At 42.2% G+C, this 17,022-nt stretch overlaps 1 protein-coding gene across 1 annotated transcript in view; it reads left to right on the plus strand.

Annotated features, from left to right (window-relative positions):
* Positions 1-16,867: 16,867 nt before the first annotated feature.
* Otulin (OTU deubiquitinase with linear linkage specificity) overlaps positions 16,868-17,022 on the plus strand; it is a gene marked incomplete in the record, with an annotated part of 28,681 nt that continues 28,526 nt past the window's right edge. The window contains 1 exon segment of the mRNA XM_013514962.1: positions 16,868-17,022. Within this exon segment, the coding sequence (XP_013370416.1) occupies positions 16,949-17,022 (74 nt within the window).

The following is a 17,022-nucleotide window of genomic DNA, read 5'->3' on the forward strand; positions in this document are numbered from 1 at the left end:
ATTCTTATTAACATAAGACCGCCGCTGTCCTCTGAGTGACTGGATAATTCCCTCACCATTTTCCCCAATGTAAATGTGATCAGTAATTTCCGAGGTTCTGGCTGCTTCGTGGCTTTTTGTTCCCTGTGAACGAGTGGTCACCCAGATGCCCCTTGGATTGCTATTTGTTTTTTGCTCTTTTCACCATGCACTGTAACACCTTGCAGGAAATTGGGGACTCACTGCAGGGATCCCCAATAATTTGACAGAATTTGCTATTCAGACAATTCTTGGACTTTCTATACAACTTATTGCTTTGAAGTGGTAAATCTTACAGAATTCTTTTGTAACAGTTTTACATGGGGTTAGAATTAACCTCTCTGTTACAGGTAAATTTTGTTATGACAGAATGATTACACAGAAATATGTGTAAGGGACCTGTATTTGCAGTTTTGTGCTGAAGTTCATCATGGAAATAAATTTAGGAAGGTAAAGGACTAAATACATAGCTTGCAACTCTGTCCTCGTTCTTAGAAGTTTACCCATTTCCGGATCAGAGCCAAGGTTGTCTTGGGAATGTGCACCATCTGAACTGTGCTCAAGAACATCACTTTTGCAAAAAGGGAAGGAATAAGGGGGGGATATCTTAGTCACCTTTCCTGTTGCTAGTACAAAATACCAGATAACCACAACTTGAAGAGGTTTATCTTGACATATAGTTTGAAAGGGTTAGTCCATGGTCAGCTGGTTCCAAGGCAGAAACATGGCAGAAGATCATGGTGCAGCACAGCTGCTCATGTTATGGCAGCTCCGAAGCAGAAAAAAGAACAGTGCCATAGGGAAAGGGCCAAGGACCAGATACAGACCCTGGGGTCATGCCCCTATGACCCACTCATATACATCTGGAAGTGTGCTTTACTAATCCCCTTGGCAGCTCCCAAGGTAATCAAGTTGACAAGTTTAACTGTCATAGGAAAGGACAGAAAGAAGGCCAAGGAAGGTAATGGGGAGGTGTACATTATCAGTATATTACATACCTATACCCACTATTGTAAAACTAATATACTCTAATAAAAAATAAGTTAAAAATAAACAATAAAAAATAGCATTCTTGCTATGAGGGTTCTTCCTTCATTTTATCTTAACCTTTATTATATGCAGGACACTTGTCTTGGTTTCTGTGTCATGGAATATACTGTGCTTCAAGAGTAAAATAAATTGGTGATGCAATGGGCTGACTTGAAGAATTCAGTAATAAAAATCTTTCATGACTATAAGTGATATGAGTTATTTAATAAGTATTGTCTCAGTTTATCATGCATGTGTAATTACTAACAGGTTTTGGATATGGAAATGAAGCCATTAAGGCAGGCAGCTTTGAGTGAGTGTCTGACATATGACCAATGCATTTTGTTAAACACATGAATTAATGGGGTAGTCTAACAGATCTTTGTCTCATAATCATATGCTCACAAAATATACATATAAAGGCATCCATGGATGCTATAAAGTATAGTGTGCTAAGCAGAAGTGTAATAGAAATGTCACTTTTAGCAGACTTTTGCAAGCTCTAGTTAGCTTTTTATTAGCTATTTTGAAAGACAGGCAGTTTCCAGGGACCTGTCCGTGGTGCTGAATCCGGAGTGATGCATATAGCTTGTAGGATGACATTCACCAATTTTGTACATATTTTCTTCTCGGCTCCCATTACCAGTAACAAAACTATTACTAAAAATTACTATTTATCAAATATTTCCCTTTTAAGAACTTGAAACACCTTTAAAATAACAGCTTTATTATAGGGTTTTTGCATACCATTAAATTCACCTTGTTGAACAATTCAGTAGCTTTCAGTGTATTCACAAAATTTTGAAACTATCACCGCCACTTAATTTTAGAAAATTTTTGTTACAAAAATACTCTTGTAGCTATTGTCAGTCATTGTCTATTCTTCATCTCCCGAGCCTTTGGAAAATATGAATCTACTGTCTGTCTCCATAGATTTGCCTATTCCCGAGATTTTATGTAATTAGAATTATTCAATATGTGGCTCTTGGTGACTGTCTTTTTTCACATAGGCTGTTTTCAAGGGCTGTCTTGTATTAATAGGTACACCTATTCCATTACTTTTTATTGATAATCTCTTGCATGCATATACCATATTTTATTCTTCTGCCCATCATTTGATGGACATTGGGGTTGCCACTTTTCTGGCTATTTTGAATAATGCTCCCATGGACATCACTGTGCTAGCTTCTTGCTGCTGGACACAGTACCTAGAACTCACAATTTAAAGGAGGAAGAGTTTAATTTAGTTAATGGTTGGGGGGAATTCAATCTGTAGTCGGCTGGTCCAAGGCAGAAACATCATGGTGAAAGGATGTGGCAAAGCCAAACTGCTTACTTCATTAGTTCATGGCAGCTCAGGGAGCAGAGCAGGGAAATAGTACCACAGAAGAAGAGGCAAGGAACCATATATAATACTCAGGTAATGTTTTCCTGACCCAGCCAGACACGCCCAGGAGCAAGCTTTTCTAATCCGCTATGCATTTCTTAACTCACTGAACTTGACATACCCGGATTAATGGTCACATCCATGTACAAGTTTTTAGTATGGACATAGGTTTTCAGTTCTTTTGGGTATGTACTTAGGGTAGAGTTGCTGTGCTATATGACATCTTTTTTTAACAGCTTGAGGAACTGCCAAATGCCTTTCCAAGCCAGTCGCACTATTTTATATTGCACCAGCACTGATGAGTACTCCAGTTTCTCACCAACATGTTATCTTTCCTTTGGATTTTAGCCATCATAGTGGGTGTAACATTGTATCTCATTGTGGTTTTGATTTGTACTTGCATATCTCTAAAAGATAATGATGTTCTGCATTAAAAAAATGTATGTGTTGGCTATTTGTTATTATCTCTGGAAAAATATCTATCAAAATCTTTGCCTGTTTTTTTTTTTAAAGTTGAATTGTTTTTATTGGTGAGACTGAAGTTCTTTGTACAACCTGGCTCTAAGTCCTTTATCAGATATGTGATGTGCAAATATTTTCTCCCATTCTGTGGCTGGCCAGCTCATGCTCTTTGTATTATTCAGGGCTATTTTCAACATAAGAATCCTCTTTTTCTTCCCGATCCTTCCCTCAGCAACCGTCCAGGGGTTTGTTAACAGAATACAATTATAAATCCAGTATCTACGCTCTGAGTAGGCCATTATGAAACAGGGAATTCATTTCACAATGTAATTGTTGGAAAATAGCAACTGAAAAGGCATTCTTAGTAAGTCCTTGGTAAAATCATGCATATGTATGTGGGTGACGCATCTGTGCCCCGTGGGAGAGGAGGCATGCCTCAAGTGCTGTGTCTTTTCTGTTCTACTGGGCGTACATGCTCTCAACAAAACAAACTGAATGGAAATAATAGCCAGGAAAAAGGAATAAATGGAAGCATAGAACTGTTTTATCTTAATAGTTAAGCTCCTGTTTTTAAATTCTATTCTTTGACAAGAAAACGTATTCCTTTTGTGCAATAAGAGAAACAGTGCAGAGTGGGGAAGGGATGGAGAGAGAGGAGAGGAGAGGAGAGGAGAGGAAAAGAGAGAGAGAGATAGAGATAGAGACACAGAACATAGAGAGAGAATCTATTTTAATTAGGAAATAATTACCTTCTCCAAGTAGAATAAGAAAAAGAACTGAGTGAAACCAGATCAGAGTTTTTCCTTTAATATTTCCAAATACAGCATGCATCCAGAACTACATCAAGTTAAAAAAAAAAAAGTCTTGCAATGTTTATAGCCCTGAGTTGAAAATAAATTTCCTCTATAGATGCAGTTTTCCACTAATGCTTAAAATTAAGGAACTGTTCTTTCTCCTGCTAAAAACAAAAAATTCATTTTAATATAGTTGAATTATCCAAACATTTAAAGTTTAATTTGTTCATGAAGGTAAATGATATTAATATTTATTTTTGTGATACTTATTTTATGGGGCAGAAATGAAAGTTGATAGAATAGTCCGTGAACTCATGAACTAGTTCACTTACAAATATTTGCATTGCTACTTTATAAGCCTTTAAATATTTTTTACCTCTGTGTTGATCATCTGAAGTTCTTTTTACCCAAATAATTCCCGTGTGGATTTATTTTAAAGGGAGTCAGAAAACTATTTTTGATGTTGCTGTGGTTTCTAAGAGACATAGAAATTTAACTCCTTTCCTCTCCTCTCCTCTCCTCTCCCCTCTCTCCATCCCTTCCCCACTCTGCACTGTTTCTCTTATTGCACAAAAGGAATACGTTTTCTTGTCAAAGAATAGAATTTAAAAACAGGAGCTTAACTGTTAAGATAAAACAGTTCTATGCTTCCATTTATTCCTTTTTCCTGGCTATTATTTCCATTCAGTTTGTTTTGTTGAGAGCATGTATGCCCAGTAGTCTATGAACTATGACTTTCATTTTTCCATTGAGGGTGCTATGGGAATAATTAATAGTGGCCTTGAACTTTCCTTTAGTAGTGTTACAGACTATAGTTTTTTGTTTTTTGTGGGTTTTTTTGCTGTGTTTTCCTTTATTTTGTAACCATTGTTTCCTGTTGTGTTATAAAGGTCTCACAGTCTTCAACAAAAACTGGGGTTAGAAAAGGAGAGTTCAAAGGTTTCCCTCTGTCACATGACCACGTTGGTCATGACCCTGCCGCGACAATCTCAGAGGGATGAGAGCCTTACAAAGGCATGCGCTCTGCCAGTTTCCACTGACTCTCACTTGCCAAAAGTCTCAGAACAGGTACAGAGCTAACCACGTTCACCCAGAGTGCCTGGAGCTTTTGGAGAGGACACAGTGACTCTCCGGGAATCATGATAATATCTGAGGAACAGAATGTCCCATGCCTGGTGCTCGGGACGGCCCCGCACTGCCAGGAGATCTGCCAGGACAACAGTCATAAGACACACTCAAATTCTTCCAGAGCTGACACTAAGGAAAAAGAGTTTTATTCATTTCAAATGAGCCAAGTGAATATTTACCTGTCACTTACTGCATGCCAGGAACCAGGCTAGGTGTGGGGACACAAGGTGAATGATACATCTTTAACAAAGAAGAAGTCACATTGTAATAGGGAGACCCCTGGAAAACAATTACTGATATAACAATTTTATACCTATTTACACTTTGAACCAATAACAGAGAAATTCTCAGAGGCAACTGGAGAATAGCAGAAGTGATAGATTAAAAGGCAGAGTGGATCAAACTCTGAAGAGCCCAGTCATGTCAGTAATAGTCAATGGAGAACAGTTATTTGAATTCTGAAGAAATAACTCGAAGTGGATTATGGGACATGGAGTTAGACATAGGAGAGGTACCAAGGCAGGGAGACTAGCAAGACGGTGTGGTGGCCCATTGGGCATAAGAGACAAAGGAAAAATTTAACTCTGAAATGTCTGATGCCTCCTCTGATTACCTGTGCAGGACTGAATGTCTATCACTACCCCTTAGCTTTATGGTTTTCCATAGACTTGCCACTAACATCCATTATTTATTGTTCAATACAATATAAGACCCATGAGGAAAGAGACTTCACTGTGTTTTTTGCAAGAGTGAATGAAATTACCAGATGTGGTGGTACACACTTTTAATCTCAGCTAGCCAGGGGACTGAGGCAGGAAGTTCACAAGCTCGAGGCAAGCCCAAGTAATTTAGCAAGACCCTGTCTCAAAATAAAATCAAAAGGGATGGGGATGTAGTTCAGTGTTCCCTGGGTTCAATCTCCAGTATCACAACAGCAATAAAGAATGAATGAAATGGCTAACTCTGTCGGGGATATAGCTCAGCGGCACAGTGCTTGCCTGGCAAGTGCAAGATCATGAGTTTGATTCCAGGTCCCCCACACACAAAAAAAAAAAAAGAAAGAAAAAGAAAGAGAAAAGAAATGGCTAACTGGAAAAAGTATATGGATTGCAGTGTCATAAAGAAAGAGAAGACAGAGAAGAAAACGCAGATGTGCAAGACAGGTGATGGATTCTCTTTGAGGTGTGATGGCTTTGAAGTGTACTTGAATATATGGTCTGGATCTTGGCAGAGAGGATGGGGCTGACCGGCTGACATTTGGAAGTCATGAATACTAAGGTCTTGGTGAAAGAAGGAATTTGTACTGAAGGAGTCGTGATGCACTGCCGGTGGGTGTTAGAGGGTGCTGTAATAGACCATGTGCTGTGACCTTGGTCATTAGAACTATCCTCTTCATGATCAGTCTGTCCTCACAGGATTTATAGGTCCTGCTGTCAAAGCATTGAGAATGCTGTTCTGAGGGGCTGGGGATTTAGCTCAGCGGCAAAGCTCCTGCCTGGCAAGCGCAAGGTCGTGAGTTCGGTTCCTGGTACCAGAGAAAAACCAGAGAATGCTGTTCTGAGCCATGCCCAGTACACACTTGCCCACCCATCCCTGTCTGCTCTCTGGCTGACCTCAGCTTACTCCATAGGTGACAACTTACATGTACATTTTCATATTATTTGACTGGGCATTTCTGCTTTCCCACAAGGCAGTTGAAATAATTGCTCTACTCCCTGAATGCACACACACATGCATAATGCACTCACACACACATAACGAGTCATGTTATCAACCTTGAAATTAACAATGATACAAGAATAAGCAACTTGAATTCATAAGAGACATATTAAAAATTCCCCGAAGTTTAGTATTCAAACCACTGGCAAGCAGCCATGTTGTTCTTTACTATCAAGTATCAACTAAGGCAGCACATGCATTTTTGTTTTTCAAAATAATATGGACAAAACAAAAATAACAAGGGCACATTGGCCTTATAGTAAGCACGGCTATGTCAGCTCCTGTCTCAAGGCATTTTCCAGTGCACTTTTAGTGAAAAATTACCTAAAAGAGACAGGATTTCTCTCAGTGTGACTGCCATTGTGAAGGTATCTTGAGTCCTCACTCTTTTCAGAGTGACTTTGATAGGTTTCATTATCATATGTCATTCACAATGTTGGTTTTGAAGCAGTTCTGAGTGATGGTGTATTTAATAGCACCGGGAGATGAACAACAGTGAACATCAAACATAATATTTGATGTACGCTAATTATTACAGGTTAAGACTCATCTACCATGGTTCAGATAGGATGCACTGTTACTCAGTTATTAAATCTGTCCACTGCATTTCATTTAAAATATGATTATTGTATATAGGACTGTTAGGAAAGATATGCCCAATGACATTCACAGACTATACTCTTTCTAGGAAATGTTGCGCCTTTAGACAAGCCACCTCTGAACGTAGAGCAGAAGTCATTTTGAGACTTCTGAAGACATCAGTTATTGCAGCCACACTCTTTAACTGCCTCCCTTCCTTCTAGGGGTGCCACCCTCCTCCCACGCTGTGCCCCCTCCACCACCCCGGCGAGCGTCACGGGCTGGCTGAAGTCTGAGTCCCCGTCCCGGGCTTGATGGTTTGCATCTCATCGTACTCAGCACATTTGGGGCTGGGATAAGACACTGCACGAGCAGAGTGGAGTCTGCCCCGCTGAACACCCACCAAAGGGCACCTGATACCACCGGGAAATGTGGGTCCGTGCACTTTCTCTGCCGCGAAGCTTGCCTAACAGGAAACAAGAGGGAGGTGAGTGAATTCTCCCTCCTGTGGAATTCTCTGGATAAGGAAGGGAGAATTCTAGTTTTTAATTTACACTTGCAGTCCTCATATATGGCTTCATTTCATCCTCCCACCAATCAGATGCGAAGGAACAGGCCAGAAAATAGAGCTTCGCTGAGAAAACCAGCTGGTGAGTCCCAGCTCTGGCATTCAGCTCCAGTCTCCTGACCTGATCGATGCTGACCGCAGTTTGCCGAGAGAGCCTCGTTCCTCTACATAATGGATTGAGGAGGAAACCAGCCCCTTAGAAAGAAAACTCCTTCTGCTAAAAAAAAAAAAAAAAGGAAAAGCTGCTGGGCTGCCAGGAACTGGTCCCAGACAGGTTCTTATGGTGCCACCTAGTGTTATTAATTGGACTTACCCACCAAGCTTTGGCTGTAGCGATTCTGGAAGATGATTTATTAAAAGAAAGTGCAATGAAGTGAAGTCCAGTGTTGCCTTAGAATTAAGAAATTCTGTAAGGTCTTGGTTACTTTCCATAGTGGATCACTAAGCCTGGTGCCAGAAGTGTCTGCCAAGTTCCCATCTGAACTCACTGGGGTAGTGTGTTAAAGACATTTCATAAACTAGAAAATACCAGGCAAGCCTTAGATTAAGCTATAATTTCACAAGCACTACTGCGGACCCTTGACACAAAACCTTTCAAAGTCCTTTAACATGCTGATGAATTATCCACACTTTACGCAGAAAGAAACAGACTCAGAAAGATTAAATAACTTGCCCAAGGTCACATAGCTAATTTTCTGTTACACCACTTGACAATTATAATGATGTGAGGTGTTAATACTAAGCGACTGAGCAACAGTTGATTATGGAACACTATGCACCATCTTTTGGGTTAGGAACAAGGTGTGTAAAGATTATTGAATGCTACAGGCTGAGTATTTGTGCCTTGCCTCTGTGTTGAAGCTTCCCTCTTCCCCCTACCAATGAGGCTGTATTGGAGATAAAGTCTCTAACAGAAAGTAGTTAAGGGCAAAGGTGATCATAAGGGTGAGGCCTCGATCCACTGTGATGACTGTCCTGATAAAAGGAAGAAGGACTGGAGTTCTCCCTCTGCTCTCTTGCACTGAGGAAAGGCCATTGTGGGTGCAGTGAAAAGGTGGGCATCTGCAAGCCAGGGGAAGCCTCATCAGAGCCTGGCAATTGGGCACTCTGATCTAGATCCTACACAGCAGCGCCAGCCCCACGTGCAGGTTAGGGAAGGGATCTCACATTCCTCCTCCCAGACCAGCATGACTTCCGCCCGGCATAAGTGTGGCCTTCTCTGGCAGGGGAGATGGTAGAGTTGCAGAGCCAGTGAGCGGATGTAGCTGGGTTCTGGTTCAAGCACAGAACTTCTGGCCCTCAGCTGTCCCATCTGTAAAACAAAGGGCTTCTGGCTCGTTACCAATTAAGGCATTTGTCAGAATAGGTATTTCCTTCATTTTCTCCCTTATGAGTTTTGAAAAGTGTGAAACTGCTCCCGCATTTAAAAGTTGACATGTCAAATTTTCTATTGGAAACTTAAGTTTTGAAAACTATATACAAAAATGTTTGTCCATTAGGCATCAATAGAGCAGAGGGAGGAGAAGCGATGAGAGCTCAAGGCCAGCCTGGACTACATAGTGAGACACAGTCTCAAAAAGCCCAAAAAGAAAAGAAAAGGTTTAATTCTATCCCTGCTTTGGAGTTTGATGGATGTGAGCACTGAGAAACACTGTTTATATAAACGATGGAAATGAAGGGTTGTTATAACAAAATCAGTTCTTTGAACTTCTGACTTGCATGCCCAAAACGTCAGCAATTGCTCATTAAACATGATTTTAGCAAGTATATATTCTCCAAATTTGTTGAAAACAAACATTAGAAAACTTGCAAAGCATCGATTATCCAGGTATCTGTCAGTCAGCTTCTCCGTTTTGGGGAAGTGCTGAAAGACTAAATTATTTCACTTTGAATCCCCATTCTAATTGCTAGGCGCGGGGGCGCGGGGGCTCACCATGAGCCTGCCACCTGAATGATACCCTGTGCCATCAGGATTTCTTACCTGATCATTTTTGCTATGTTCTATGGAGATGCCTTCAGGAGCAAGGCATCTCTGAGTGAAATTAAAGGCTGAAAACCCAAGCCCTGGAGAAGGGCTTACACAGCTACCTAAGGTCACACAGTCTTCTCTGCCACACTGCAGCCTTGCTGCCCACCCTATCACATGCCTGAGGCACGCATGTGTAAATATCTCATTGTCTCTCTGGCGTGCGAAACCGGAAGTGGAAATAAGGACCAAAATGTATAGCAGATACTGTGAGCTAGGATGCAAATGTTCAAATGGGAAGGGGAGCTAGGAACGGGGGAGGGGAAAGGAAGGCAGGGAAAAGAAAACAATGAGAAAAGAAGGGAACAATGGAAACAAAGCTTTTGTAAATAAGGAGGGGGAGAGGGGTTGAAGGGAAGGTAAGGGAATGGGAAAAAATCAAGTTACATCGTGTACAGGTACAACTTCCCTAGGATGAATGTGATCATTATGTATACCTAAAATGTACCAATATACCAATTAATTAAAAAAAAATTGGCCAAAAACCCCTTGGCTATGGGAAGATAAGGAAAAACATAAAGTTTGGATTCAAGTGTTTGGTGCCTTATACTGGAGGCTACTCTGAAGGTATATTTTAGCTGTTCCTTTGTTTGGAAGCTGTAGAACTGCAACATCTGATAGAAGTGATGTAACATAATTTAAGATTTTCTAGTAGTCATATTAAAAAAGTTAAAAGGAACGCGTGTAATTAACATTTCCCATAAAGCAATATATCCAAAATCTATATATCTATAAACATCAATATACAGAAATAGATGCATATACCGTGTCCTTGAAGTTCTGTGTGTGTTTTATACAAATGCCGAATCATAATCCTGACCAGCTGCATTTCAGCCGCTCGTGGGGCACGTGTGGCCAGCGGCAACTGTGCCAATAGCACAGCAGATTGCCAGGCATATACCACGGCAGGAGCAGGGGTGGCTGGGAGGTAAGTCCTCATTTTCGGAAGGAGGGGCATGGTGAACATGAAGGAGGCAGCTAGAGAAGAGAACAGGCCCCCCATGGCCTCCCACACCTGGGAAAGGGACTTTCCCCCAGGCCTGTCTCCGCCAGGAGCCGGGGTCCACTACTTCACGTGGATTCCTCATGTGCCCGAGTCTTTGGGAAGGACGATGAAATTACACATCTTTTGAAGAAGACCTAGTCAACTGTCCTAAAATTCGGGACCAAGAAAAGAGTACAGTGCATGAGACAAATCAGCAGAAGACCCAGGTCCTTGTTGTCAGGTGTATCCTGATAGGATTTTTTAAGGTAGGATGGACATCGACTTTATGACAAGTAGACTTTTTGGTGCAGTAGCGTTGATGCTTTTCTCTCTGACTGTAAAATGAGAATCACTGACCTCACATCAGACAACTGGCAGAGGGGAAGGCGCGGTAAGTGACACAGGACCTCTTCTGGGCCGTTTTGTCCTCACAGTTCTGGGGGCTGGAGAGTAAAGTCAGAGCGGCAGCCAGATGAGTTTCCGGTGAGAGCTTTCTCCTTAGCTGTCAACGACTGCCTTCTTGCTGTGTCCTCACACGGCAGAGGGGGCGAGAGCTGGGTCTCGTCTTTCTCTCCTACGAGTGAGCGCCAGCCCTAGTCGTACCACAGCAGGGCGTCACCCCATAACCTTGTGTAACATTCATCTCTTCCTATAGCCTACCTCGGATACAATCACACTGGGCATTGGAGCTTCAGTCTGTATGTTTAGGGGCACACAGTTCAATTCATAGCAGATGCTAAAGTATGAAACTGTATTTAAGATCGTTACACAAATTTGTCATCTGCCTGGATCACTTCTGTATGATGAAATTCTGTTTAGCTGGAGACAAATGACTGGGTTAATATTTTCCAGAACTCCAAGTTTATGAATTAGGATTGCATCATTCTCTTTTATCTCTTTAAGTATAAAATAGTTTCATTTTCATGATAAAATAAACTTCATTATGACCCATACTTCTCCCAATACAAACTTTTAGGTAAAGTTCTGGGGGTTTCCAGGTAATTCCTGCAAGGTATTTTTAAAAATTGGACTCGTTTCCTCTCCTTTTTCTTTGTGTAATAACTTTTAGCCTCAGAACTGCAAACCATAATAAGTTTTTTCTCCATTTTAAAAAAATGAATATTCCATAATCAAGAGACATCCTGGGAAAAAGGGTCTTTCAAATTAATGTTTGGGTATTCAGGAGTAGCTAATTTCTAAGTGAAACTAACAATATTTCCTTTCAAGGTTGAGCACAGTAAGTGAACCTATGAAACTAGAGTCAACTAAAAAGTACCTTTCCTGTGAATACTTTAGAAATTGATGTACAGGATACACTTGAAATCTATTTTTTTTTATTGCTGTAGATTGGGAAATTCCAAACAGCAAAAATATAAAGCATTGACCTTGTGATAAAATGAGTTTATGATATTAGCAAAAGGGGCTACGTGTCCAACTTCTACTAAGTTCTTTAAAAGGAATAAATGAGAACAACAAATAGTTGTCACTACTAAGGGCTGGAATGTCCAGTGAAAAGGAAGTGGAGTCTTTCATACCTTCACTACTCAAGCAGGTCCCTGAAGTAGATATACATATTAATTCATGATTCTAAACCAAGTATTTACCAATTACAATGCTATCATATTACTTCTAGGTTCCTAATGGTTGATATGAGAAAATTAGAAACTAACTGGAATTGTCTCTAGTAGTACTATTATCTATGCTTCTACTTAAGCTCACAACTTTTTAATATTTACTTATCTTAACATATGAATGGGTTAGTTATTATAATTTAGTGTGTGGGTTTTTGTTTGTTTTTGCGTTAGTATGGATTAAATCCAGGAGTGCTCTACCACTGAGCTACAGCTCTAGTGCCCCCTAAATTTTCTTTTTTTTTTTTTTTTTTTAGTGTTGAGATAGCTCTTGCTAAATTGTCTGGGCTGGCCTTGAACTTGTGATTCTCCTGCCTCAGCTTCCTGAGTCATAATTTAGTTTTTAATTATTTCCTGTTTAAAAACTTTAAAAAGTTTTTAATTATTTTAATTTAGTTTTAATTATAATCCACCTGAACAGCTAATAATTTAGTTCTATAATCTTAGTAAAATTTAGCATATCCCTAGTAAGCATGTTAAAAATGCATATATAAAAAGCAAACATTTAGGTATTATATATAGTGGAAAACATACATAGAAATTTTAAAAGATGAAACAAAGATGAAATAATTAACATTTAACTGAAGTACAAAATAAGAACATGGAGCCGAGCGTAGTGGTACACGCCTGTAATCCCAGTACATGAGAGGCCGAGGCAAGAGATTTGCCATGAGTTTGAGGCCAGCCTGGGCTACATAGTGAAGTTCAAGGCCAGCCTGAATTGCATAGTGAGTCCTTGTCTCAAAAAAAAAAAAAAAAAAAAGGACTAGATATGGTTTGAACTATTTTGGTTTTTGTTTTTTTCCGGTAATGGGAATTGAACTCATGACCTTGTGCTTGCCAGGCAGGTGCTGTGCTGCTGAGCTAAATCCCCAGCCCCTGGATATGGTTTGTTATTTTGGAAAGTCATGAGTTAACTATGACATAGTGATCTGAGTTTGATTTTCCTAATTTTATTTTTTCCAGAAGCTGTGACTTTAAAAAATGAGAAGATAGTAGAGTTCCCATCTGTCTTGGATTCCTTCTCCTCTGTTACTCATATCTTACATTACTGTGGCACACATTACAATGAATGAAATAGATTCACACATATTATAAGTAAAGTCCACGGTTTATTGAGATTTTCTTTGCTTAACCTAATGTCTTTTTCTGACCCAGTGTACTTCTCAGGATACCAACATAGTTGTCGTGTTTCCTTTACCTCTTGGCTGTGGCAATTTCTCAAACTTGATTTTGAAGGGTTTGGTCAGGTGTTCTGTAGGATGCTCCTCTAAGGAATCATCTGACAGTTTGTTTTCTCATAATTATTCTGGGGTTATGGGCTGTGGGAAGGAAAACCATACTAGCAGCATGCTTTATCACGTGATCAGGCCACACAGTAACCTGGTTCCCACGGTGAAGGATTCAGTCTCCACCAAGGTCCAATTGCAAACCAAAAGCAGAGTTTTCCACAGAGGACAACAGGGCTTTCCTCCAGTCTGAAGGGTTTGTATTGCGATTCTTCTACTGATGCCTGCCAAAGACTACACAGCGTCTGAATCTGTCACCATCATTTCCATAACCAGTGCATATGCGGGATCACATGACCCAGTGACTTCCATACCAGTCTAGACCTGTCATAGGCGCTGAGCCTCTTTTTTTTGTTATTGTTGTAGGAGGGCCCAGATGAACTAATTTTGTCTTCACCTTAGAAGTGATATGGTGGTATGTCCCATGTGGGACCTAGAAATTTCACTGAGAGAGAAGGCTCCTGGAGGTTTGGGGGATTTATTGCCTACACTCTGCCATGCAAATATATTACCAGTGAGTCCACAGTGCTTGCTATTCCCTGCCCACCAGGACTAATCAGTGTATCTTCAACAGGAGCTTCTTCAGAAGGGGAAAGCAACTGAGGCTACTATGGACTCATTATGACACAGAGTTGAGCTGATTTATCTGTGGTAGGGCAGGGAGAAGGTATGTTGCAAGTCTTGCTAATGAATGTAAATGCCTTCAATAGAGAGAGATAGCTGAGTGCCTTGTATCAGCTGTATTGACTTTTCAAACAACGAAACATCTTTTCAAAAACAGCAGTGAAACTGGAGTCACCATATGACTAAATCTGAGACTCCAGTGTCATTTGCCTGGAGCCATCTGTGTCTAGTACATGCCAGGTAAGTAAATTGAAGGGGATGTGCTATTATCAACTCTGCAACTTGCAAGTCTTTGACAGTGGCACCAACTTTTACAATTCCTCCAAGAATGTGACATCACAAGTAAGAATCTGGGAACATGATACTGTATCAGCCAAGACCAGAGGTCTCTGTACAACAATACTGCTTTGGCTCTGCTGCCATTGCAGTAACCATGCCGCTTGGGTTTTGTCAATTAAGTGTCTTTGGTTTCTTCCAATTTCTGGAATCCTATTACCCTCACTGCATTTACGAAGCCCAGTGTGATGTCACTGTAAGATATGTATCACTTCAGGAATGTTGGGGTTTCCCTTGCAGACATGGTGAAAGCTCTGGCCTCTGGGCTCTTCTCAGGTTGCACAGGTCGGCCCTACGTAAGTCTACACTAACATCCCAACTTCCCTAGACCTTTGGACACTTTCCTCCACAGTACACCTAGCCAGTTCTGGTTTCTACTTTATTTAGCGTGGGCACTCCAGTGGCATTCTCCTGGAGTCATCTGTGTCCAGTACGTGCCAGGTAAGTAAGTGGAAAAGGGATGTGCTATTATCCAGGTGAATGCAGGTCAACTGAGCAAGGAATTTTCACTCAGATCCTTCTCACAGCGGGCTCAGTGGGTCCCCAATCCCATCCCATGGTTATTTTCCCACTGTGATGTAGATAATATGAAAAGACACACTCACATATACTGTTAAAGCCTTTTCTAATCCTGAAATAAAAGGCTGAATCCAGACTCTGTTTGGTTGGCCACCTAAACAAACTTGGCCAGATAGAATTTTATCATCCTCTCACCTTAAGTCCTATTTTACTTTCGTGGGGTTGTGACAGGATTTTAAGCTGAGTTCTGGAGGAGACTAACATGAGATCATTCTGAAAGTTCTTTGGGATAATCCAAAGAACTTTTTTTTGGTTTTTCCTTTTTTTTTTGGTTTTTCCTTTTTTTTGGTTTTTCCTTACTTAGAGCTGCATCAGTGCAACCTCTCCTTCTCTGAGTGGCCTTATCGTTTCACCCGTTGTCATACAGGACACCAGTTTTTAGACTTGGGGCCCTTTAAAACTCATTATGATCTCATCTTAAGTAATTACATCTGCAAAGGCTCTACTTCCACATAAGGTCACGCTGTGAGGCTCCTGATGGACACGAATGGGGGGCACTGTTCAATCCAATGCAATGCTACAGTCATAAGAAATAGACTTAGCACATTCTTCTGAATGCTCTGAGTATTTTGGCATGTGTATTTATATCACTTTTCAAGTAAAATTAAAGGAAAGACAGAACCCCAGAGTCCTGAGCCTCAAAATGTAAATATTCTCCCCACAGTTTCAACCTGTGGCGTCCACATCTCCCTAAACTGGTCTCCCAGTATTGCCTTTCTCCAATCTTTAATTGCGGATGGATAAAGCGGTCTTTCCAAATGATCTCCTCCGGGGGTGATGGTGCATGTAATCCTGTAATCACGGGGGCGGGGGCAGAGGTTGGAAGACTCCAAGCTCGAGTCCCACCTGGGCAACTTAGCAAAAACTGTCTCAAAACTGAGAAGAAAAAGAAAAGCCAGGGGATAAAGCTCATGTAGCTCATTGGTAGAGCACCCCTGGGTTCGATCCCCAGTACGGTGTGTGTGTGTGTGTGTGTGTAAGGGGAACACTCCTCAAGATCGCTCAGATCAAGCTCAAGCTTCTGAGTTAACCTAACAAGGCTTTGCACGATGGGATCTCCAGCAGCCTCCTGTTCCTCCGCGCCCTGGTCCGGTCTCGGCGACAGTAAGCCCTTGTGCTGTGGTCATCCGTAGAGGCTGCTCTCCAGCCCTTGCCGTGGGATGAAACATTTCACCTTCGGATCTTCGAGGTCTTGCTATCTGCCCTTTGCTCTGATCACACTTAAACGAAAATTTCCACATGAAGGAATGCGATCCAAGAACCCACGCTGCTGCCGGCGCTTGCTCAACGTGTCCAGCGGAACCAGTCAGCGGAACCAGTCGGTCCTTTTCGCCCCGAGGGCCCAGCCCGACCTCACAGCTGCGGCCCAGCCCACGGCGGGGGGACCTGGACTGCACGGTCACTGGTGGAGCACCGCGGCGACCCGCAGCATCACTCGGGAGGCGAGAGGGATGCTTAAGATGCCAGAAAACGTCGGCGCTCTGCACTCCCAAGGCCGGCGTCCGCGAGCTCCCGCGGTCCTCCCCAGCTCTCAACCCCCGCTTGCTTGGACACCAGAGGGTGGGGCGAGTGCTGCGCCGGGGAACGGAGCAGGCGCAGTGGTTGCGCGACGCGCCCGGACTGCCACTGGCTTCGGTGGCTTAGTCTGCGCAGGCGTCGGCTCAGGGGCCGCGAGCTACGCCCCTCGCTGCGGGTCAAAGGCCAAGGGGCGGGCCGTGCTGACGCGCGCGGAAGTGTCCTGTGGACCGCGGAAGCCGCCGGCCGGCGGAGCCTCTGCTGCGGGCAGACGCCCGCATGAGTCGGGGCACCATGCCCCAGCCCGGAGCGTGGCCGGGCGCGAGCTGCGCCGAGACGCCGGCGCGGGAAGC

This window comes from Chinchilla lanigera, unplaced genomic scaffold (genome assembly GCF_000276665.1).
Source record: "Chinchilla lanigera isolate Chin_1 unplaced genomic scaffold, ChiLan1.0 scaffold00025, whole genome shotgun sequence".
In the NCBI taxonomy this organism is placed as follows: Eukaryota; Metazoa; Chordata; class Mammalia; order Rodentia; family Chinchillidae; genus Chinchilla; species Chinchilla lanigera.